Source organism: Hyla sarda, chromosome 1, assembly GCF_029499605.1.
Source record: "Hyla sarda isolate aHylSar1 chromosome 1, aHylSar1.hap1, whole genome shotgun sequence".
Lineage (NCBI taxonomy): Eukaryota > Metazoa > Chordata > Amphibia > Anura > Hylidae > Hyla > Hyla sarda.
Genome location: NC_079189.1, coordinates 313,353,718 through 313,378,583, shown reverse-complemented (window position 1 = coordinate 313,378,583; position 24,866 = coordinate 313,353,718). Strand labels below are relative to the sequence as shown.

The 24,866-nt window shown below is 40.8% G+C and overlaps 1 protein-coding gene across 1 annotated transcript in view; it reads left to right on the top strand.

Moving 5' to 3' along the window:
- The window catches only part of TRIM14 (tripartite motif containing 14), a 73,743-nt gene that overhangs the window by 26,796 nt on the left and 22,081 nt on the right, over window positions 1-24,866 (top strand). The window contains exon 3 of the mRNA XM_056552096.1: window positions 18,922-19,155. Within this exon, the coding sequence (XP_056408071.1) occupies window positions 18,922-19,155 (234 nt within the window). The remainder of the gene's footprint in view (window positions 1-18,921; window positions 19,156-24,866) is intronic.

Here is a 24,866-nt window from a genome sequence, read left to right as displayed (position 1 = left end):
AGTTGTAGTACTGCAGCGCTGAGAGACGCACATCCCCCGTCTGCGGGACTCTATTGTGACTGTTAGGACTACTACTCCAATCATGAACAGACTCTGTCCATGATGGGAGTTGTAGTCCTGGGGCTGAAGGACAGATCGCAGCAGGTCATTCTCCAGAGACCCGCTACGATCTGCATTTATTAACTTAAAAAGCCGGCGGTACATGCGGCTCCACTGCGCTGCCGCCGGCTCCCGTATGCAGATGTCACAATTCATAATCCCCGCCTCCGGGAGAGGGGAGCTCTGATTGGTGGAAAGCTATTCACCACTATTAGCCAATCAGAGCTCCTGTCTTCTGCCGGGGATTATGAATTGTGACAGGTCTATACAGGGGAGCGAGTGGAGCCGCTTCTACAGTATATAATTGTTATGTGTACAGTACCCCCCCAGACTAATACTGACCCCTTCTATAGTGAGCGCTGGGACCGCTGTGTGATTGACAGGTCCCCAGCGCAAGTGTCTGGCCCCACTGACCTTTATATGTTATAAATCTTTATGATACACACTGCCCGTCCTCCTCTTCATTCTTCTGATACCGGAGAGGCGCGGCTTCTGCTTTCACTATAGTCAGAGCGCCCCCTGCCGTTGTCTGGCCCCAGCCCCGTGCAGTGTGGAGGCAGGGAGGGGGCGCTCTGTCTATAGACTATGATACAGAAGCCGCTCGTCTCCGGCATCAGAAGAATGAAGAGGAGGACGGGCAGTGTGTATCATAAAGATTTATAACATGTAAAGGTCAGTGGGGCCGGACACTTGCGCTGGGGACCTGTCAATCACACAGCGGTCCCAGCGCTCACTATAGAAGGGGTCAGTATTAGTCTGGGGGGGGGGGTACAGTACACATAACAATTATATACTGTAGAAGCGGCTCCACTCGCTCCCCTGTATAGACCTGTCACAATTCATAATCCCCGCTAGTGTTGCTCACGAATATTCGCAATTCGAATATTATTCGCGAATATCGCATATTCGCGAATTCGCGAATTTCGCGAATATAGCGCTATATATTCGTAATTACGAATATTCGTTATTTTTTTTTTTTTTTTTTTCACAGTACACCTCACAGTGATCATCCCTCTCTGCTTCCAGCTTGTGTGGTGTAAAGAAGGCTGTAATACTACTGTGTGAGACTGCCGCGCAAGAATTCGCATATGCGAACATTAGCATATGCTAATGTTCGCATATGCGAATATTCACATATGTTAATTTTCGTATGCGCGAATATTCGCAAATGCGAAAATAAAACAAGAATATAACGAATATGCGAATATTCGCGAATATATGACGAATATTCGTCCATATATTCGCGAATATTCGCGAATTCGAATATGGCCTATGCCGCTCAACACTAATCCCCGCCAGAAGACAGGAGCTCTGATTGGTGTATAGTGGTGAATAGCTTTCCACCAATCAGAGCTCCGGTCTCCCAGCGGCGGGGATTATGAATCGTGACATCTGTATACAGGAGGCGGTAGGGAGTGCAGTGTTGCCGCTGGCTTTTTAAGTTAATAAATGCAGATCGCAGCGGGTCTCTGGAGAATGACCTGCTGCGATCTGTCCTTCAGCCCGAGGACTACAACTTCATTCATGGACAGAGTCTGTCCATGATGGGAGTAGTAGTCCTAACAGTCACAATACAGTTTCACAGCTGGGGGATGTGTAAGAGCCATCCCTCAGCACTGCGGTACTACAACTACTCCCATCATGGGACACAAAATTTCCCATGATGGGAGTAGTAGTCCAAGGGCAGACTGACGGATCTCAGGGGTCTCACTCTTGAGACCCCTTGCAACTTCTCCGCCCCTGCCCCCTAGTGATGACATCATTAGGGGGCGGAGCTTCACAGTCCAGGCCTGAAGCCAGGGTGGTAAGTATGGCTCTGTTCTCATTATGCGTTTTGCATAATGGGAACAGAGCCTTTCTGGCAGTGTGTTCCCAAACAGGGAGACTCCAGCTGTTTTTTACCTACAGCCCCCATGATGGGAGTTGTAGTTTAGCAACAATTGGAGGCTCCCTCTTTAGGAACACACTGCATTATGTGCGCTATCCCCAGGGGAGAGCGCCAAAAATGTACTGACCCATTTTTCGTGTTTTTATTTTCTTGTCATTTCAGATAAGTGAATGCAGAGGACTACCTGAGATTCGGCGGAGTGTGACGATGACTAGCATTTTTTTAATGTCAATAAAAGGGTTAACGAGGGCTGTGGGGAAGTGTTTTTTTAAATACATTTTTTATTTCATGTGTTGTGTTTTTTATAATTGAAATTTCAGGCTTAGTAGTGGAAGCCGTCTTGTAGACGGAATCTATTACTAAGCTGGCCTTAGCGTTAGCCCCGAAAACAGCTAGCGCTAACCCCCAATTATTACCCCACAATTATCACCGTCACAGGGGTGCCGGGAAGAGCCGGTACCAACAGGCCCAGAGCATCAAAAATAGCGCTCCTTGGCCTAGGCGGTAACAGGCTGGGGTTATTTAGGCTGGGGGGGGGGCCAGTAACAATGGTCCTCGCCCATCCTGGTAATGTCAGGCTGTTGCTGATTGGTTGGTGTCTGATTGACACTGAAAATATGGGGAAGCCTATGTGTTGTTGTTTTTTTTTGTAATAAAAAAAGTGTGTGGTTCCCCATATTTTCAGTGTCAGTCAGATACCAACCAATCAGCAACAGCCTGACGTTACCAGGGTGGGCGAGGACCATTGTTACTGGCTCTCCCCAACCTAAATAACCCCAGCCAGGAGTGCTATTTTTGACACTCCAGGCCTGTTGGTACTGGCTCTTCCCGGCAACCCTGTGGCGGTGGGTAACGGGGTAATAATTGGGGGTTAGTGCTAGCTGTTTTTGTGGCTAACGCTAAGCCAGGCATTGAAAAAAAAATGTATTTTAAAAAAAATAACACTCCCCACACAGCCCTCATTAACCCCTTAAGGACCGAGCCCTTTTTCACCTTAAGGACCGGAGCGTTTTTTGCAATTCTGACCACTGTCACTTTAAACATTAATAACTCTGGAATGCTTTTAGTTATCATTCTGATTCCGAGATTGTTTTTTCGTGACAGATTCTACTTTAACTTAGTGGTAAAATTTTATGGTAACTTGCATCCTTTCTTGGTGAAAAATCACCAAATTTGATGAAAAAAATGAAAATTTTGCATTTTTCTAACTTTGAAGCTCTCTGCTTGTAAGGAAAATGGATATTCAAAATATTTTTTTTTTGGGTTCACATATACAATATGTCTACTTTATGTTTGCATCATAAAATTTATGAGTTTTTACTTTTGGAAGACACCAGAGGGCTTCAAAGTTCAGCAGCAATTTTGAAATTTTTCACAAAATTTTCAAACTCGCTATTTTTCATGGACCAGTTCACGTTTGAAGTGGATTTGAAGGGCCTTCATATTAGAAATGCCCCATAAAAGACCCCATTATAAAAACTACACCCCCCAAAGTATTCAAAATGACATTCAGTAAGTGTATTAACCCTTTAGGTGTTTCACAGGAATAGCAGCAAAGTGAAGGAGAAAATTCAAAATCTTCATTTTTTACACTCGCATGTTCTTGTAGACCCAATTTTTGAATTTTTGCAAGGGGTAAAAAGGAGAAAATTTTTACTTTTATTTGAAACCCAATTTCTCTCGAGTAAGCACATACCTCATATGTCTATGTTAATTTTTCAGCGGGCACAGTAGAGGGCTCAGAAGGGAAGGAGCGTCAAATGGTTTTTGGGGGGCATGTCACCTTTAGGAAGCCCCTATGGTGCCAGAACAGCAAAAAAAACACACATGGCATACCATTTTGGAAAATAGACCCCTCAGGGAACGTAACAAGGGGTAATGTGAACCTTAATACCCTACAGGTGTTTCACGACTTTTGCATATGTAAAAAAAATAAAAATTTTTTTACCTAAAATGCTTGGTTTCCCAAAAATTTTACATTTTTAAAAAGTGTAATAGCAGAAAATACCCCCCAAAATTTGAAACCCAATTTCTCCCAATTCAGAAAACACCCCATATGGGGGTGAAAATTGCTCTGCTGGCGCACTACCGGTCTCAGAAGAGAAGGAGTCACATTTGGCTTTTTGAAAGCAAATTTTGCTCTGGGGGCATGCCTCATTTAGGAAGCCCCTATGGTGCCAGAACAGCAAAAAAAACACATGACATATCATTTTGGAAACTAGACCCCTCGGGGAAAGTAACAAGGGGTAATGTGAACCTTAATACCCTACAGGTGTTTCACGACTTTTGCACATGTGAAAATGTTTTATTTTTTTTTACCTAAAATGCTTGGTTTCCCAAAATTTTTACATTTTTAAAAAGGGTAATAGCAGAAAACACCCCCCAAAATTTGAAGCCCAATTTCTCCCGATTCAGAAAACACCCCATATTGGGGTGAAAAGTGCTCTGCTGGCGCACTACAGGTCTCAGAAGAGAAGGAGTCACGTTTGGCTTTTTGAAAGCAAATTTTGCTCTGGGGGCATGCCGCATTTAGGAAGCCCCTATGGTGCCAGGACAGCAAAAAAAAAAACATGGCATACCATTTTGGAAACTAGACCCCTCGGGGAACGTAACAAGGGGTTAAGTGAACCTTTATACCCCACAGGTGTTTCATGACTTTTGTATATGTAAAAAAAAAATTTTTTTTTACCTAAAATGCTTGGTTTCCCAAAATTTTTACATTTTTTAAATGGGTAATAGCAGAAAATACCCCCCAAAATTTGAAGCCCAATTTCTCCCGAGTACGGCGATACCCCATATGTGGCCCTAAACTGTTGCCTTGAAATACGACAGGGCTCCAAAGTGAGAGTGCCATGCGCATTTGAGGCCTAAATTAGGGATTGCATAGGGGTGGACATAGGGGTATTCTACGCCAGTGATTCCCAAACAGGGGGCCTCTAGCTGTTGTAAAACTCCCAGCATGCCTGGACAGTCAGTGGCTATCTGGCAATACTGGGAGTAGTTGTTTTGCAACAGCTGGAGGCTCCGTTCTGGAAACAGTGGCATACAAGACGTTTTTCATTTTTATTGGGGAGGGGAGGGGGGCTGTGTAGGGGTATGTGTATATGTAGTGTTTTTTACTTTTTATTTTATTTTGTGGTAGTGTAGTGTAGTGTTTTTAGGGTACAGTCACACGGGCGGGGGTTCACAGTAGTTTCTCGCTGGCAGTTTGAGCTGCGGCAGAAAATTTGACGCAGCTCAAACTTGCAGCCGGATACTTACTGTAATCCTCCGCCCATGTGAGTGTACCCTGTACGTTCACATTGGGGGGGGGGGAACATCCAGCTGTTGCAAAACTACAACTCCCAGCATGTACGGTCTATCAGTGCATGCTGGGAGTTGTAGTTTTGCAACCGCTGGAGGCTCCGTTTTGGAAACAGTGACGTACCAGACGTTTTTGGAGAATAGTGATATTTATAGAGAATAGTGATATGTATAGAGTAGAGAATAATGATATGTATAGAGAATAGTGATATGTATAGAGAATAGTGATATGTATAGAGAATAGTGATATGTATAGAGAATAGTGATATGCATAGAGAATAGTGATATGTATAGAGAATAGTGATATGTATAGAGAATAGTGATATGCATAGAGAATAGTGATATGTATAGAGAATAGTGATATGTATAGAGAATAGTGATATGTATAAAGTAGAGAATAATGATATGTATAGAGAATAGTGATATGTATAGAGAATAGTGATATGTATAGAGAATAGTGATATGTATAGAGAATAGTGATATGTATAGAGAATAGTGATATGCATAGAGAATAGTGATATGTATAGAGAATAGTGATATGTATAGAGAATAGTGATATGTATAGTGTAGAGAATAGTGATATGTATAAGTAGAGAATAGTGATATATATAGAGAATAGTGATATGCATAGTGAATAGTGATATGTATAGAGAATAGTGATATGTATAGAGAATAGTGATATGTATAAGTAGAGAATAGTGATATGCATAGAGAATAGTGATATGTATAGAGAATAGTGATATGTATAGAGAATAGTGATATGTATAGAGAATAGTAATATGTATAGAGAATAGTGATATGTATAGAATAGAGAATAGTGATATGTATAGAGAATAGTGATATGTATAGAGAATAATGATATGTATAAGTATAGAATAGTGATATGCATAGAGAATAGTGATATGTATAGAGAATAATGATATGTATAAGTAGAGAATAGTGATATGTATAGAGAATAGTGATATTGTATAGAGAATAGTGATATGTATAAGTAGAGAATAGTGATATGTATAGTGTAGAGAATAATGATATGCATAGAGAATAGTGATATGTATAGAGAATAGTGATATGCATAGAGAATAGTGATATGTATAGAGAATAATGATATGTATAGAGAATAGTGATATGTATAGAGAATAGTGATATGTATAGAGTAGAGAATAGTGATATGTATAGAGAATAGTGATATGTATAGAGAATAGTGATATGTATAGAGAATAGTGATATGTATAGAGAATAGTGATATGCATAGAGAATAGTGATATGAATAGAGAATAGGGATATGTATAGAGAATAGTGATATGTATAGAGAATAGTGATATGTATAGAGAATAGTGATATTTATAGTGTAGAGAATAGTGATATGTATAGAGAATAGTGATATGCATAGAGAATAGTGATATGTATAGAGAATAGTGATATGTACAGAGAATAGTGATATGTATAGAGAATAGTGATATGTATAGAGAATAGTGATATATATAGAGTAGAGAATAGTGATATGTATAGAGAATACTGATATGTATAGAGAATAGTGAAATGTATAGAGAATAGTAATATGTATAGAGAATAGTGATATGTATAGAGAATAGTGATATGTATAGAGAATAATGATATGTATAAGTATAGAATAGTGATATGCATAGAGAATAATGATATGTATAAGTAGAGAATAGTGATCTGTATAGAGAATAGTGATATGTATAGAGAATAGTGATATGTATAGTGTAGAGAATAATGATATGCATAGAGAATAGTGATATGTATAGAGAATAGTGATATGCATAGAGAATAGTGATATGTATAGAGAATAGTGATATGTATAGAGAATAGTGATATGTATAGAGAATAGTGATATGTATAGAGTAGAGAATAGTGATATGTATAGAGAATACTGATATGTATAGAGAATAGTGATATGTATAGAGAATAGTGATATGTATAGAGAATAGTGATATGTATAGAGAATAGGGATATGTATAGAGAATAGTGATATGTATAGTGTAGAGAATAGTGATATGTATAGAGAATAGTGATATGTATAAGTAGAGAATAGTGATATGTATAGAGAATAGTGATATGCATAGTGAATAGTGATATGTATAGAGAATAGTGATATGTATAGAGAATAGTGATATGTATAGAGAATAGTGATATGTATAGAGAATAGTAATATGTATAGAGAATAGTGATATGCATAGTGAATAGTGATATGTATAGAGAATAGTGATATGTATAGAGAATAGTGATATGTATAGAGAATAGTGATATGTATAAGTAGAGAATAGTGATATGCATAGAGAATAGTGATGTGTATAGAGAATAGTTATATGTATAGAGAATAGTGATATGTATAGAGAATAGTGATATGTATAGCATAGAGAATAGTGATATGTATAGAGAATAGTGATATGTATAGCATAGAGAATAGTGATATGTATAGAGAATAGTGATATGTATAGAGAATAATGATATGTATAAGTATAGAATAGTGATATGCATAGAGAATAGTGATATGTATAGAGAATAATGATATGTATAAGTAGAGAATAGTGATAAGTATAGAGAATAGTGATATGTATAGTGTAGAGAATAATGATATGCATAGAGAATAGTGATATGTATAGAGAATAGTGATATGCATAGAGAATAGTGATATGTATAGAGAATAGTGATATGTATAGAGAATAGTGATATGTATAGAGAATAATGATATGTATAGAGAATAGTGATATGTATAGAGAATAGTGATATGTATAGAGAATAGTGATATGCATAGAGAATAGTGATATGAATAGAGAATAGGGATATGTATAGAGAATAGAGATATGTATAGAGAATGGTGATATGTATAGAGAATAGTGATATGTATAGAGAATAGTGATATGCATAGAAAATAGTGATATGTATAGAGAATAGTGATATGTATAGAGAATAGTGATATGCATAGAGAATAGTGATATGTATAGAGAATAGTGATATGCATAGAGAATAGTGATATGTATAGAGAATAGTGATATGTATAGAGAATAGTGATATGTATAGAGAATAGTGATATGTATAGAGTAGAGAATAGTGATATGTATAAAGAATACTGATATGTATAGAGAATAGTGATATGTATAGAGAATAGTAATATGTATAGAGAATAGTGATATGTATAGAATAGAGAATAGTGATATGTATAGAGAATAATGATATGTATAAGTAGAGAATAGTGATATGTATAGAGAATAGTGATATGTAGAGAGAATAGTGATATGTATAAGTAGAGAATAGTGATATGTATAGTGTAGAGAATAATGATATGCATAGAGAATAGTGATATGTATAGAGAATAGTGATATGCATAGAGAATAGTGATATGTATAGAGAATAGTGATATGTATAGAGAATAGTGATATGTATAGAGAATAGTGATATGTATAGAGTAGAGAATAGTGATATGTATAGAGAATACTGATATGTATAGAGAATAGTGATATGTATAGAGAATAGTGATATGTATAGAGAATACTGATATGTATAGAGAATAGGGATATGTATAGAGAATAGTGATATGTATAGAGAATAGTGATATGCATAGAGAATAGTGATATGAATAGAGAATAGGGATATGTATAGAGAATAGTGATATGTATAGAGAATAGTGATATGTATAGAGAATAGTGATATTTATAGTGTAGAGAATAGTGATATGTATAGAGAATAGTGATATGTATAGAGAATAGTGATATGCATAGAGAATAGTGATATGTATAGAGAATTGTGATATGTATAGAGAATAGTGATATGTATAGAGAATAGTGATATTTATAGTGTAGAGAATAGTGATATGTATAGAGAATAGTGATATGTATAGAGAATAGTGATATGTATAGAGAATAGTGATATGTATAGAGAATAGTGATATTTATAGTGTAGAGAATAGTGATATGTATAGAGAATAGTGATATGTATAGAGAATAATGATATGTATAGAGAATAGTGATATGCATAGAGAATAGTGATATGTATAGAGAATAGTGATATGTATAGAGAATAGTGATATGTATAGAGAATAGTGATATGTATAGAGAATAGTGATATGTATAGAGAATAGTGATATGTATAGAGAATAGTGATATGTATAGTGTAGAGAATAATGATATGTATAGAGAATAGTGATATGTATAGAGAATAGTGATATTTATAGAGAATAGTGATATGTATAGAGAATAGTGATATGTATAGAGAATAGTGATATGTATAGAGAATAGTGATATGTATAGAGAATAGTGATATGTATAAGTAGAGAATAGTGATATGTATAAGTAGAGAATAGTGATATGTATAGAGAATAGTGATATGTATAGAGAATAGTGATATGTATAGAGAATAGTGATATGTATAAGTAGAGAATAGTGATATGCATAGAGAATAGTGATATGTATAGAGAATAGTGATATGTATAGAGAATAGTGATATGTATAGAGAATAGTGATATGTATAGAGAATAGTGATATGTATAGAGAATAGTGATATGTATAGAGAATAGTGATATGTATAGAGAATAGTGATATGCATAGAGAATAGTGATATGTATAGAGAGTAGTGACATGTATAGAGAATAGTGATATGTATAGAGAATAGTGATATGTATAGAGAGTAGTGATATGTATAGAGAATAGTGATATGTATAGAGAATAGTGATATGTATAGAGAGTAGTGATATGTATAGAGAATAGTGATATGTATAGAGAATAGTGATATGTATAGAGAATAGTGATATGTATAGAGAATAGTGATATGTATAGAGAATAGTGATATGCATGGAGAATAGTGATATGTATAGAGAATAGTGATATGTATAGAGAATAGTGATATGCATAGAGAATAGTGATATGTATAGAGAATAGTGATATGTATAGAGAATAGTGATATGTATAGTGTAGAGAAGAGTGATTGCTGGGACGTCAGTAATATGAGTTGTAGCTTTAAAATGTACCAAAGGTCAATCCATTGACAAACTAAATATATGAATAAAAACAATACATTATTGCTAATGTGAAAATAGAAACGTTACTGTTGCCATAAAGTCAAACCGTAACTCTAGCCTCCCTAATTTATTATTATTATTATTATCAGCCTTGATCAGGCAAAAATGTAAAGTTTGTATCTGACATTTTTGCACATTTTTAACTGATCTCATTAGTCCACAAGGTCAGGTTCAGCATTTTTCTTCAAGATGAAGCATATAGTTATAAATGATTGTGGTTTCTTAAAATATATTTCACCCTCATAAGTCCATGTACCACAGTCTAATACCACCTAAAGTCGACCTGTCAGCAGGAAAATTCCCCAGCATAGCAAGTGCCCAAGTAAGTCCCGCCCATGTCCACTTTATCACCGCCCCCCAGTCTACACTGTTTGACTGACAGCCCCTAGATAAAAAGGGCAGTAGCTGGGCTTACCTGGGCTCTGCTGTGCTATCCTATGTGTTTACAATGTAAGTACAGTTAAGGGCCTTTTACACACGGGATTAATTGGCTGCATGGGCCAATTTTTGCCCTGTGTAAAGGACCCAGCGGTCAGCCAATAAATGAACAAATTCTCAATGCTGGCTGATTGTTGGGGTCGTGTGGCCCTACAAATCATCATTAGTGTATAAATAGGTAATGTGCTGCAAACAGTGATGTATGTGAAGGGCCGTATGAATGATCAAACATTTATATGTGAGGTCCTACACTGACAGTTATTGAGCCGTGAGAAGGCTCCATGTCAGACAGCATTTGCCTGTCCAAAAGGAGCTTTAGGGTGCGTTCACACGCTAGTAACTAGCAGTGGGTTTCTCACTGCGGGAAATCCACTGCGAGTTACGTTACCATTCATTTGAATGGGTCCGCGGACAGTCCGCAAATCTGACACTATTGAGGACTGTCTGTGTACCGATTTAAATCAATGGTAGCGTAACTCGCAGCAGGATTCCCTTAGGCTGGGTTCACACTGCAGAATTTAAAATTTCTTTCTAAAAATGCTGGTGCACAGTGCACAAAATGAAATTACACCAGCGGAGCTTTCCACCACTGAAATTAATCTGCCGAATGAATGAACTCAATTATTTTAACAGAAAACAGCACAGAATACATTGCCGTCTATGGGGTCCAGCAATGTCCACCAGCCGTTTTCAGAATCTCTGCACAGAATATTTCCAGCTGGAGATTCCCAAATGTGAACACTCTCTTAGACTTTCCATTGTATGGTAATCACTGAGAACTGTTTTGTTATGTAGTAGCACATGGAACGATACCCAATGTAAGAAGCAATCATGTTCATATATATTGGTAAATTTGGTATAAGACAAATGTAAAAAAAAAGCGTAGTGTGTTGGAGAAATTACTGTAAAATGTAGTACTGTACATTCCCGTCCTGTCTTCTGCCTACTTCCATGTGTACTGTAAAAGTATAGCCTTCTAAAATGTGCCTACTCTTTTTTTTTATTGTATTCATTGACGTAAATTACTGATGAGATGTTAGCAGTAATTATCCCTGCGATACATGAAGAGACGTTGTTTAGTGCCATAGAAAGCAGCATGTGGGTGCCTAACAACCTATTAAATTCTACCCTGTGTGAGAGTACACTCTCACTTCGCTTTTAGGCATTCCTATCTAAACCTCTGGTAAGACAATTTAATTGGAATGTTACACCAGAAGAATAGAAGTATAGATGTCCGCATATTAAGGAATGACTATCATTAATATTTAAAGTGACCCTGTGAAAAAACCTTTTGACATGTCCTAGGGTCATGTCAAAAGTTTTTATCATGTTCAGACCCCGACCAATCAGTAGAATGAGCCAGGAAAGAAGCGTGCAGCTCTACATTACACATGACACAGAGCTGGGAAAGAATGTGCTAAGTGTGCACCTCTCCTGGCTTATTCTTCTGATTCCTAGGGGTCTGAACGCTCCAGACAGTTCAAAACTTTTCATCTGTCTCTATCACATTTCAAAAGTTTTTTTTTTCTTATAATGAACGTGCCCATTTAAGGATTCTTTTAAATACACATAGGCTTTTAATGAGTGGAAATGGCATATTACTCACTAACACTATTGTTGGGCTTTTCTGTGTGACAGGCACTATTTTACCAGCTCTTTTATGTGCAAGACCGCTCACTATATAACTAAAGAGCCTTTTACATGGCCAGATTGCTGCCTGATACGGCTCAATTATTGTGGAAGCAGGGCCCCACAATAATCACTAGATCATTCATATGGCCCTTCACTTACATTGATAGCTGCACAGGTTCACCCGATTTTTAAAGGGGTACTCCCATGGAAAACGTATTTTTAAATCAACTGGTGCCAGAAAGTTAAACAGATTTGTAAATAAATTCTATTAAAAAAAACTTAATCCTTCCAGTACTTTTTAGGGGCTGTATACTAAAGAGAAATCCAAAAAAGAAATGCATTTCCTCTGATGTCATGACCACAGTGCTCTCTGCTGACCTCTGCTGTCCATTTTAGGAACTGTCCAGAGTAGGAGACATATGCTGCTCAGGACAGTTCCTAAAATGGACAGAAGAGGTCAGCAGAGAGCACTGTGGTCATGACATCAGAGGAAATGCATTTCTTTTTTGGATTTCTCTTTAGTATACAGCCCCTAAAAAGTACTGGAAGGATTTTTTAATAGATTTTTTAATAGAAGTGATATACAAATCTGTTTAACTTTCTGGCACCAGTTGATTTAAAAAAAAAAAAAAAAAAAGTTTTCCACTGGAGTACCCCTTTAAGGGCACACAATCCCAGCAATCAACCCATCATTCTGTCTTTTTTTTTACATGGGGCAATAATTGGCATATTTGGATGATAACTGTCCAGTGTAAAGGGCCTTTTAGCCTGTGTGCCAGACCACTATTCTTATCTCCTCTCTCATATTCCCTTTGTATAGAAGTCTATGTGCAACCCATGTGGCAGCTGTGACGGCCTTGGCCAACCTTGATTGAATTCATCCCCTTTGCTAGCAACATAACTGTTACGCCGAGCGCTCCGGGTCCCCGCTCCTCCCCGGAGCGCTCGCAGCGTTCTCTCATTCGCAGCGCCCCGGACCTTCTGCTACGTCCGACCTTGCTCTTGTCTACTCCCTTGTACCGCGCCTATCTTCAGCAGTCAGAGAGGTTGAGCCGTTGCTGGTGGATACGACCTGGTTGCTACCGCCGCTGTAAGACCATCCCGCTTTGCGGCGGGCTCTGGTGAATACCAGTAGCAACTTAGAACCGGTCCACCAGCACGGTCCACGCCAATCCCTCTCTGGCACAGAGGATCCACCTCCTGCCAGCCGAATCGTGACAGTAGATCCGGCCATGGATCCCGCTGAAGTCCCACTGCCACTTGTTGCCGACCTCACCACGGTGGTCGCCCAGCAGTCGCAACAAGGTCACCAGCTGTCTCAACTGACTGTGATGCTACAGCAGCTATTACCACAGCTCCAGCAACAATCTCCTCCGCCAGCTCCTGCACCTCCTCCGCAGCGAGTGGCCGCTTCCGGCTTACGATTATCCTTGCCGGATAAATTTGATGGGGACTCTAAGTTTTGCCGTGGCTTTCTTTCGCAATGTTCCCTGCACTTGGAGATGATGTCGGACCAGTTTCCAACTGAAAGGTCTAAGGTGGCTTTCGTAGTCAGCCTTCTCTCTGGGAAAGCTCTGTCATGGGCCACACCGCTCTGGGACCGCAATGACCCTGTCACTGCCTCTGTACACTCCTTCTTCACGGAGATCCGAAGTGTCTTTGAGGAACCTGCCCGAGCCTCTTCTGCTGAGACTGCCCTGCTGAACCTGGTCCAGGGTAATTCTTCTGTTGGCGAGTACGCCATCCAATTCCGTACTCTTGCCTCCGAATTATCCTGGAATAATGAGGCCCTCTGCGCGACCTTTAAAAAAGGCCTATCCAGCAACATTAAAGATGTGCTGGCCGCACGAGAAATTCCTGCTAACCTGCATGAACTTATTCATCTTGCCACCCGCATTGACATGCGTTTTTCCGAAAGGCGTCAGGAGCTCCGCCAGGATATGGACTTTGTTCGCACGAGGCGGTTTCTCTCCCCGGCTCCTCTCTCCTCTGGTCCTCTGCAATCCGTTCCTGTGCCTCCCGCCGTGGAGGCTATGCAAGTTGACCGGTCTCGCTTGACACCTCAAGAGAGGACACGACGCCGCATGGAGAACCTATGCCTGTACTGTGCAGGTACCGAACACTTCTTGAAAGATTGTCTTATCCGTCCTCCCCGCCTGGAAAGACGTATGCTGACTCCGCACAAAGATGAGACAGTTCTTGATGTCTACTCTGCTTCTCCACGCCTTACTGTGCCTGTGCGGATATCTTCCTCTACCTTCTCCTTCTCTGCTACGGCCTTCTTGGATTCCGGATCTGCAGGAAATTTTATTTTGGCCTCTCTCATCAACAGGTTCAACATCCCGGTGACCAGTCTCGCCAGACCCCTCTACATCAATTCTGTTAACAATGAAAGATTGGACTGTACCGTGCGTTACCGCACGGAACCTATCCTAATGTGCATCGGACCTCATCACGAAAAAATTGAATTTTTGGTCCTCTCCAACTGCACTTCTGAAATTCTTCTTGGATTACCGTGGCTTCAACGCCATTCCCCAACCCTTGATTGGTCCACAGGAGAAATCAAGAACTGGGGTACTTCTTGTCACAAGGACTGTCTTAAATCGGTTCCCAGTACTCCTTGCCGTGACCCTGTGGTTCCCCCTGTATCCGGTCTTCCTAAGGCTTATATGGACTATTCTGACGTTTTTTGCAAAAAGCAAGCTGAGACTTTGCCTCCTCACAGGCCTTATGACTGTCCTATTGACCTCCTCCCGGGTACTACCCCACCCCGGGGCAGAATCTATCCTCTGTCTGCTCCAGAGACTCTTGCCATGTCGGAGTACATCCAGGAGAATTTAAAAAAGGGGTTTATCCGCAAGTCCTCCTCTCCTGCCGGAGCTGGATTTTTTTTTGTGTCCAAAAAAGATGGCTCCCTACGTCCTTGTATTGATTACCGCGGACTTAATAAAATCACGGTAAAAAAACGCTACCCCTTACCTCTTATCTCGGAACTCTTTGATCGCTTACAAGGTGCCCACATCTTTACCAAACTGGACTTAAGAGGTGCTTATAATCTCATCCGCATCAGGGAGGGGGACGAATGGAAGACTGCATTTAACACCAGAGATGGACACTTTGAGTATCTGGTCATGCCCTTTGGCCTATGCAACGCCCCTGCCGTCTTCCAAGACTTTGTTAATGACATTTTTCGTGATCTCTTATATTCCTGTGTTGTTGTGTATCTGGACGATATTCTGATTTTTTCTGCCAACTTAGAAGAACACCGCCAGCATGTCCGCATGGTTCTTCAGAGACTTCGTGACAATCAACTTTATGCCAAAATGGAGAAATGTCTCTTTGAATGTCAATCTCTTCCTTTCCTAGGATACTTGGTCTCTGGCCAGGGACTACAAATGGACCCAGATAAACTCTCTGCCGTCTTAGATTGGCCACGCCCCTCCGGACTCCGTGCTATCCAACGTTTTTTGGGGTTCGCCAATTATTACAGACAGTTTATTCCACACTTTTCCACTATTGTGGCTCCTATCGTGGCTTTAACCAAGAAAAATGCCAATCCCAAGTCCTGGTCCCCCCAAGCGGAAGACGCATTTAAACATCTCAAGTCTGCCTTTTCTTCCGCTCCCGTGCTCTCCAGACCTGACTCATCTAAACCCTTCCTATTGGAGGTAGATGCCTCCTCAGTGGGAGCTGGAGCTGTCCTTCTACAAAAAAATTCTTCCGGGCATGCTGTGACTTGTGTTTTTTTTTTCTAGGACCTTCTCCCCGGCGGAGAGAAACTATTCCATCGGGGATCGAGAACTACTGGCCATTAAATTGGCGCTTGAGGAATGGAGGCACCTGCTGGAGGGATCAAAATTTCCAGTTATCATATACACTGATCACAAGAATCTCTCCTACCTCCAGTCTGCCCAACGACTGAACCCTCGCCAGGCTAGGTGGTCGTTGTTCTTTGCCCGTTTTAACTTTGAAATCCATTTTCGCCCTGCTGACAAGAACATTAGGGCTGATGCCCTCTCTCGTTCTTCTGATGCCTCTGAAGTAGAGGTCTCTCTGCAACACATCATTCCTCCGGACTGTCTGATCTCCACTTCTCCAGCTTCCATCAGGCAAACTCCTCCAGGGAAGACCTTCGTTTCTCCACGCCAGCGTCTCGGGATTCTCAAATGGGGACACTCCTCCCACCTCGCAGGCCATGTGGGCATCAAAAAATCCTTGCAACTCATCTCTCGATTTTATTGGTGGCCGACTCTGGAGACTGATGTTATTGATTTCGTGCGGGCCTGTACTGTCTGTGCCCGGGATAAGACTCCTCGCCAGAAGCCTGCTGGTCTCCTTCATCCTCTGCCTGTTCCTGAACAGCCTTGGTCACAGATTGGTATGGACTTTATTACGGACTTGCCCTCATCCCGTGGCAACACAGTTGTTTGGGTGGTCGTTGATCGATTTTCCAAGATGGCACATTTTATTCCTCTTCCTGGTCTTCCTTCAGCGCCTCAGTTGGCAAAGCAATTTTTTGTACACATTTTTCGCCTTCACGGTTTGCCCACGCATATCGTCTCAGATAGAGGCGTCCAATTCGTGTCTAAATTCTGGAGGGCCCTCTGTAAACAGCTCAAGATCAAATTAAACTTCTCTTCTTCTTATCATCCCCAATCCAATGGGCAAGTAGAAAGAGTTAATCAGGTCCTGGGTGACTATTTACGGCATTTTGTTTACACCCGCCAGGATGACTGGGCAGATCTTCTACCATGGGCCGAATTCTCATACAACTTCAGAGTCTCCGAATCTTCTGCTAAATCCCCATTTTTCGTGGTGTACGGCCGTCACCCTCTTCCTCCCCTCCCTACTCCCTTGCCCTCTGGTTTGCCCGCTGTGGATGAAGTGACTCGTGATCTTTCCACCATATGGAAAGAGACCCAAAATTCTCTTTTACAGGCTTCATCCCGGATGAAAAGATTTGCTGATAAAAAAAGAAGAACTCCCCCCATTTTTGCTCCCGTAGACAAGGTATGGCTCTCCGCTAAATATGTCCGCTTTCGTGTCCCCAGTTACAAACTGGGACCACGCTATCTTGGTCCTTTCAAAATCAAGTGCCAGATCAACCCTGTCTCTTACAAACTCCTTCTTCCTCCTTCTCTCCGTATTCCCAATGCCTTCCATGTCTCTCTCCTTAAACCACTCATCCTTAACCGCTTCTCTCCCAAAGTTGTTTCTCCCACTCCAGTTTCCGGATCTTCTGACGTCTTTTCTGTGAAGGAGATTCTAGCATCCAAGACAGTCAGAGGTAAAAGATTCTTCTTGGTCGACTGGGAGAATTGCGGCCCTGAGGAGAGATCCTGGGAACCTGAGGACAACATCCTGGACAAAAGTCTTGTCCTCAGGTTCTCAGGCTCCAAAAAGAGGGGGAGACCCAAGGGGGGGGGTACTGTTACGCCGAGCGCTCCGGGTCCCCGCTCCTCCCCGGAGCGCTCGCAGCGTTCTCTCATTCGCAGCGCCCCGGTCAGACCTGCTGACCGGGTGCGCTGCGATATTACTCCCAGCCGGGATGCGATTCGCGATGCGGGACGCGCCCGCTCGCGATGCGCATCTCGGCTCCCGTACCTGACCCGTTCCCCGTCTGTGTTGTCCCGGCGCGCGGCCCCGCTCCTTAGGGCGCGCGCGCGCCGGGTCTCTGCCATTTAAAGGGCCGCTGCACCACTGATTGGCGCAGCAGGCCTAATCAGTATTCTCACCTGTGCACTCCCTACTTATACCTCACTTCCCCTGCACTCCCTCGCCGGATCTTGTTGCCATTGTGCCAGTGAAAGCGTTCCCTTGTGTGTTCCTAGCCTGTGTTCCAGACCTCCTGCCGTTGCCCCTGACTACGATCCTTGCTGCCTGCCCTGACCTTCTGCTACGTCCGACCTTGCTCTTGTCTACTCCCTTGTACCGCGCCTATTTTCAGCAGTCAGAGAGGTTGAGCCGTTGCTGGTGGATACGACCTGGTTGCTACCGCCGCTGCAAGACCATCCCGCTTTGCGGCGGGCTCTGGTGAATACCAGTAGCAACTTAGAACCGGTCCACCAGCATGGTCCACGCCAATCCCTCTCTGGCACAGAGGATCCACCTCCTGCCAGCCGAATCGTGACAATAACCTTCTATCTTGGCTAACAAGATTTGCCACCATAATACATGGCCTAGTTTTATTGTGAGAAATTAAAATGTTTTAAATTTAGACAATTTAGATTTGAACTTTGGTGAAAAGAACAAGAATGAGAAAAATATACTTCACATGAAAGAGTGCTGAAATAGGGTAGTTAGTGATTTCTCCCACACAGCACCTTGCTGTCACTGCCAGACATGACATTGTTGACTTGTCTGTGGCACTCAACAGACAGTGAAAGATATTTTTTTGCCATATCCTTATCAGTACAAGTCAGCTGAAAAGCTTAACAAAGCTGGAAAATCTGCTGTGAATGAAACATGATATGCTTCACTTTGATTCCTGACACTTTTCTAATACTCCCATCTGTGTTTCTAGGCCCACACTTTGGCAAGCAAAGATACACTGACAGTAAAATTTACACAGCTAAGATTGCTCCTGGATGAAGAGGAAAAATTAGCAAAGAAATTTATTGAAGATAAGGCAAAATTGGCACTGTGGGCATATGATGGTCAGATAGAATCCTGCCATGATCAGATATGTGTCATCGACAAATTTAAAGCCCATGTCAGAAGAATACATCAACAACCTGATGCTGTAGAACATATTCAGGTAATATTGTATATACATGTACATTTCAGAATTATGTCATAGTTTTTTAATATATATATATATATATATATATATATATATATACACAGCAACAGGAGAATACAGCAGCACACTGCTAGCACAAAGATACAGATAAAACATGAAATGCTATACAGCTATAGTGGAAAAAATGAAAAAGTGAGGTACTTAGCTCACAATTTGGTGGCCAAATAGCTTGGACCATCCCACCACGGTAAGCTATTTTGGCCGCCAAATTGTGAGCTAAGTACCTCACTTTTTCATTTGTTGCACTATAGCTGTATAGCATTTCATGTTTTATCTGTATCTTTGTGCTAGCAGTGTGCTGCTGTATTCTCCTGTTGCTGTATATTTAGCCTAGCAGCGTGCACCTGTATGCCAGGTCCATATAGTAGTTTTGTATCAGTAGTGCTGGCTAACTTATCCTTGTTTGTGTTTATATATATATATATATATATATATATATATATATATATAATGTATGTTTGTCTTATAGGGGTACTCCGGTGGAAAACAATTTTTTTTAAATCAACTGGTGCCAGAAAGTTAAACAGATTTGTAAATTATTTCTTATTTTAAAATTGTAATCCTTCCAGTACTTATCAGCTGCTGTATGCTCCACAGGAAGTTCTTTCCTTTTTGAATTTATTTTCTTTCTGACCACAGTGCTCTCTACTGACACATCTGTCCATATCAGGAACTGTCCAGAGCAGGAGCAAATCCCCATAGCAAACCTCTCCTGCTCTAAACAGTTCCAGACAGGGACAGAGCTGTCAGCAGAGAGCACTGTGGTCGGACAGAAAAGAAATTCAAAAAGAAAAGAACTTCCTGTGAAGCATATAGCAGCTGATAAGTACTGGAAGGATTACATTTTTTTTAATAGAAGTAATTTACAAATCTGTTTGACTTTCTGGCACCAATTGATTGAAATTGGTTTTTTTCCCACCGGAGTACCCCTTTAAGTAAGAACTTGAAGGGGAAATCTAGTCAAGATGAACTTCTAATATATCACAGATGCATATGAGAAGGGGATATTGGTAAACTTTGTGAAGTCCAGCAACTATTGACATCCAGCATATAAGGGCTCTATAGAGGTCTTCTGTTCGTCTCATATTATTTATAAAATCTGACACAACATTTAAGTACCTGTCATTTACTTGAACAAGCCTTAGCCTTAGAATGTTGTATGAGATTTGTAGCAACAGAAACCTTGTAGCAGTAGATGTTCGTATAAAAGAAGAACAGTAGCCAGCACTCACCATCCAGGGGTCTCTTTGTTAGACGATACGGTGCATATTCAGACAAACAACGGGCAGCACTGTTTCGCGCTTCACCTGCGCTTCCACGAGCCGATACCAGAAACCTTGTAGCAGTGATGTCCAACATGTCCCTCCATGTAGCGGAGCTGAAATTGCGATGTCCCATTCAGATGAGAGGACGAGGGAGGGCCCTTACCTGCCTCCTCGCCATTTGATCGGTCCTCTGCTGCTCCAAGCCAGCCAATGCAGGCTGGAGCAGCAGAGCACCGATAACACTGATCAACGCTATTCTATGTCATAGCATTTAACAATGTATGAAATCAGAAGATTGCAAGGTATAGCCCCCTATGGGAGCTAAGAATTTTTTATTTTTTTAAAGTTAATAAATGTGAATAAGCCCCTCCCCTAATAAAAGTTTGAATAAACCCCCATTTTTTAAATAAAATAATGTAATAAAAAATAATCATATGTGGTCCTGCCGCATTTGTAAATATACGAACTATAAAAAAAATAAGGTAAGCTAAACCGCATGGTCGATGGCGTACACGTAAAAAAATACCAAAGTTCAAAATTGTGCATTTTTGGTCACTTCATATACCAATAAAAAAAAATTAATTAAAACCAATAAAAAAGTCCCATCCAAACAAATATGGTACAAAGAAAAACTACAGACCATGCCACAAAAACTAGCCCTCATATAGCCCCGTATGCAGAAAAATAAAAAAAGGTTATAGAGGTCATAAGAGGACAATTTTAAACATATAAATTTTGGTGCATTTAGTTATAATTGTAGTAAAATGAAATAAAGCCTACATAAATTGGGTATCTTTGTAATCGTATGGACCTACAGAATAAAGATAAGGTGTAATTTTTACTGAAAAGTGCACTGCGTAGAAACGGAAGCCCTAAAAATTTTAAATAAGTTTAGGTTTGTTTCGCCGCAGATTATGTGATGTCATTACTCTGTAGGGGCAAAATTAAAAGCATTATGATTTTTAGAAGGGGAGTGGGGAAAAAACGAGTCTAGTGAAAGTAGTCTAGTGCCAACTATTCCGCCACTGTTGTGCCCGAACTGAAAAAAAAATGAAAATAAACTTTCACTCACCTTCCTGCGTTCCCCCGGAGCACAGTTACAGCTGATCGGTTGTCCGGTCTCTTCTCCTGCCTACTTCCATGTGTACGGATCGTCACACGGCGCTCGGCCTATCACTGGCCGAGGTGGGACATCGCTGCAGCTGGTGATAGGCTGAGCGCCTTTTGACGGAAGTAGGCAGAAGACGGGATCGGAGGACCGATCAGCTGTAGCGGCGCTCCGGGGAAACACAGGAAGGTGAGTGAAAGTTTATTTTCATTTTTTTCAGCCTGGGCACAACGGAGGAGGAAAAGTCTGCACTAGACTACTCCTTTAAGGGGTTAAGTCAGGGATTGGCTGAGCAGGCACTTCCTGCCGAGATGACTCAACTCAGGAGCAGCAAAAAATGCTGAAGACTAGCACCGAAAGAGGTCAGACTAGTAGCAGCAGGTGACTGGGGTAATGTTGACTGCACTGTTTCGGGTGGCACCCTGGATTTGAGATTGCTTTTGCTTTTTTAATTGTGATATCCAACTACATATTGACTGGTGCTACTAAAAGCTTTCATCCTGGTTATAAAATTGTTTTAACTGCCAACTTGCTCTCAACTTGTGCTGTACCTTACCATTATCCTTTCCTAGGAACATTGTGTACATCATGTGAAGTATACCATATGAGCAGTAATGGGTTAACACATAAACACTGCAGGATTTTGCTAGAAGGGGGAGGAACTTAGCTAGCTACCTCTCTCTTCGGCAAGAAGTTAATGTTTAATGAAGAGCAGAATATTATGTAGCAATCAACTCTAGCTGAGCTGTCTGTTCAGCCAGACAGCAGCCTATCTCCAAAGAGAGAGACAGATGTAGTTAAGGAGTTTAGCATAGTACAGTCTCTGTCCATGTAAGAAAAAAAAAGTCAGAGGAGGATAGCTAAGGATAGTTTGGGATGAACCCAGCTCATGCTTAGAACCTTAAACCATCTTGGGGTTTTATTCTCATTCCTACTGAGCTGTTTGCCTGACTAGTCCTGATCTGTGACTAGGCTGGATTTCTGGCAAAACCCTAATGAGCCACTCCCCTATATGGGCCAGTCTCCTCTGCCTCCTGTTTTTTCTGGCATGGTGCTCTGCCCATACTTCACAGCTTGACATAGTCACTAACTGTAGAAGGCTGTGTAGCCGACCAGAACTGGTAATCTGGATTGCCAGGCAGATTACCAGTGGGCTGGTCAGTTTATGGACAGGTCACAGAGCATGCACAGAAAAAACTAATAAAAAAATGTTGAGGTATCTGACTCCTCCTGAGCTTAGTAAAGAATATCAACCTCTAAGTGTGTAATATACAGCTGATATCCACTGTCCTGTCCTCATGCGTCCCATTGCTGTATACATATATTCATTTGTACTAACATTGTGGGGTTAAGGTTCTGTACACAACATTTAAAACTTAACATATAAGCATATACATATAAAACTTAACATATAATCATTTTTTAAAGGGGTACTCTGGTGGAAAACTTTTTTTTTTTAAATCAACTGGTGCCAGAAAGTTAAACATATTTGTAAATTACTTCTATTAAAAAATCTTAATCCTTCCAGTACTTATTAGCTGCTGAATACTACAGAGGAAATTATTTTCTTTTTGGAACACAGTGCTCTCTGCTGACATCTCTGTCCATTTTAGGAACTGTCCAAAGCAGCATATGTTTGCTATGGGGATTTTCTCCTACTCTGACAGTTCTTAAAATGGTCAGAGGTGTCAGCAGAGAGCACTGTGGTCATGATGTCAGCAGAGAGCTCTGTGTTACAAAAAGAAAATAATTTCCTCAGTAGTATTCAGCAGCTAATAAGTACTGGAAGGATTAAGAATTTTTTTAATAGAAGTAATTTACAAATATGTTTAACTTTCTGGCACCAGTTGATTTAAAAAAAAAAAAGTTTTCCACCAGAGTACCCCTTTAAAAAATGATTATATGTTAAGTTTTATATGTATATGCTTATATGTTAAGTTTTATATGTTGTGTACAGAACCTTAACCCCACAAATGAGGTACAAATGAATATATGTATACAGCAATGGGACGCATGAGGACAGGACAGTGGATATCAGCTGTATATTACACACTTAGAGGTTGATATTCTTTACTAAGCTCAGGAGGAGTCAGATACCTCAACATTTTTTTATTAGTTTTTTCTGTGCATGCTCTGTGACCGGTCCATAAACTGACCAGCCCACTGGTAATCTGCCTGGCAATCCAGATTACCAGTTCTGGTCGGCTACACAGCCTTCTACAGTTAGTGACTATGTCAAGCTGTGTACCCCTTTAACCCCTTAACGACGCAGGACGTATATTTACGTCCCGCGCCGGCTCCCACGATATGAAACGGGGTTACGCCGTGATCCCGCATCATACCGCATCTGTCCCGGTGCTTATCAACGGCCGGGACCCGCGGCTAATACCACACATCGCCGATCGCGGCGATGTGCGGTATTAAAACTTTAGAAGCGGCGGTCAAAGCTGTCCGCCGCTTCTAAAGTGAAAGTGAAACTATCCCGGCTAGTCAGTCGGGCTCTTCGGGACCGCCGCGGTGAAATCTCGGCGTCCCGAACAGCTTGCAGGACACCGGGAGGGCCCTTACCTGCCTCCTCGGTGTCCGATCGACGAATGACTGCTCCGTGCCTGAGATCCAGGCAGGAGCAGTCAAGCGCCGATAACACTGATCACAGGCGTGTTAATTCACGCCAGTGATCAGGATGAGAGATCAGTGTGTGCAGTGTTATAGGTCCCTATGGGACCTATAACACTGCAAAAAAAAAGTAAAAAAAATGTGTTAATAAAGGTCATTTAACCCCTTCCCTAATAAAAGTTTGAATCACCCTTTTCTCATAAAAAATAAATAAAACAGTGTAAATAAAAAAAAATAAACATATGTGGTATCGCCGCGTGCGTAAATGTCCGAACTATAAAAATATATCATTAATTAAACTGTACGGTCAATGGCGTACACGCAAAAAAATTCCAAAGTCCAAAAAAGCGTATTTTTGGTCACTTTTTATACCATTAAAAAATGAATAATAAGTGATCAAAAAGTGCGATCAAAACAAAAATCATACCGAAAAAAACTTCAGATCACGGCGCAAAAAATGAGTCCTCATACCGCCCTGTACATGGAAAAAAAAAAAAGTTATAGGGGTCCGAAGATTACATTTTTAAAGGTATAAATTTTCCTGCATGTAGTTATGATTTTTTCCAGAAGTACGACAATATCCAACCTATATAAGTAGGGTATCATTTTAACCGTATGGACCTACAGAATAATGATAAGGTGTCATTGTTACCGAAATATGCACTGTGTAGAAACGG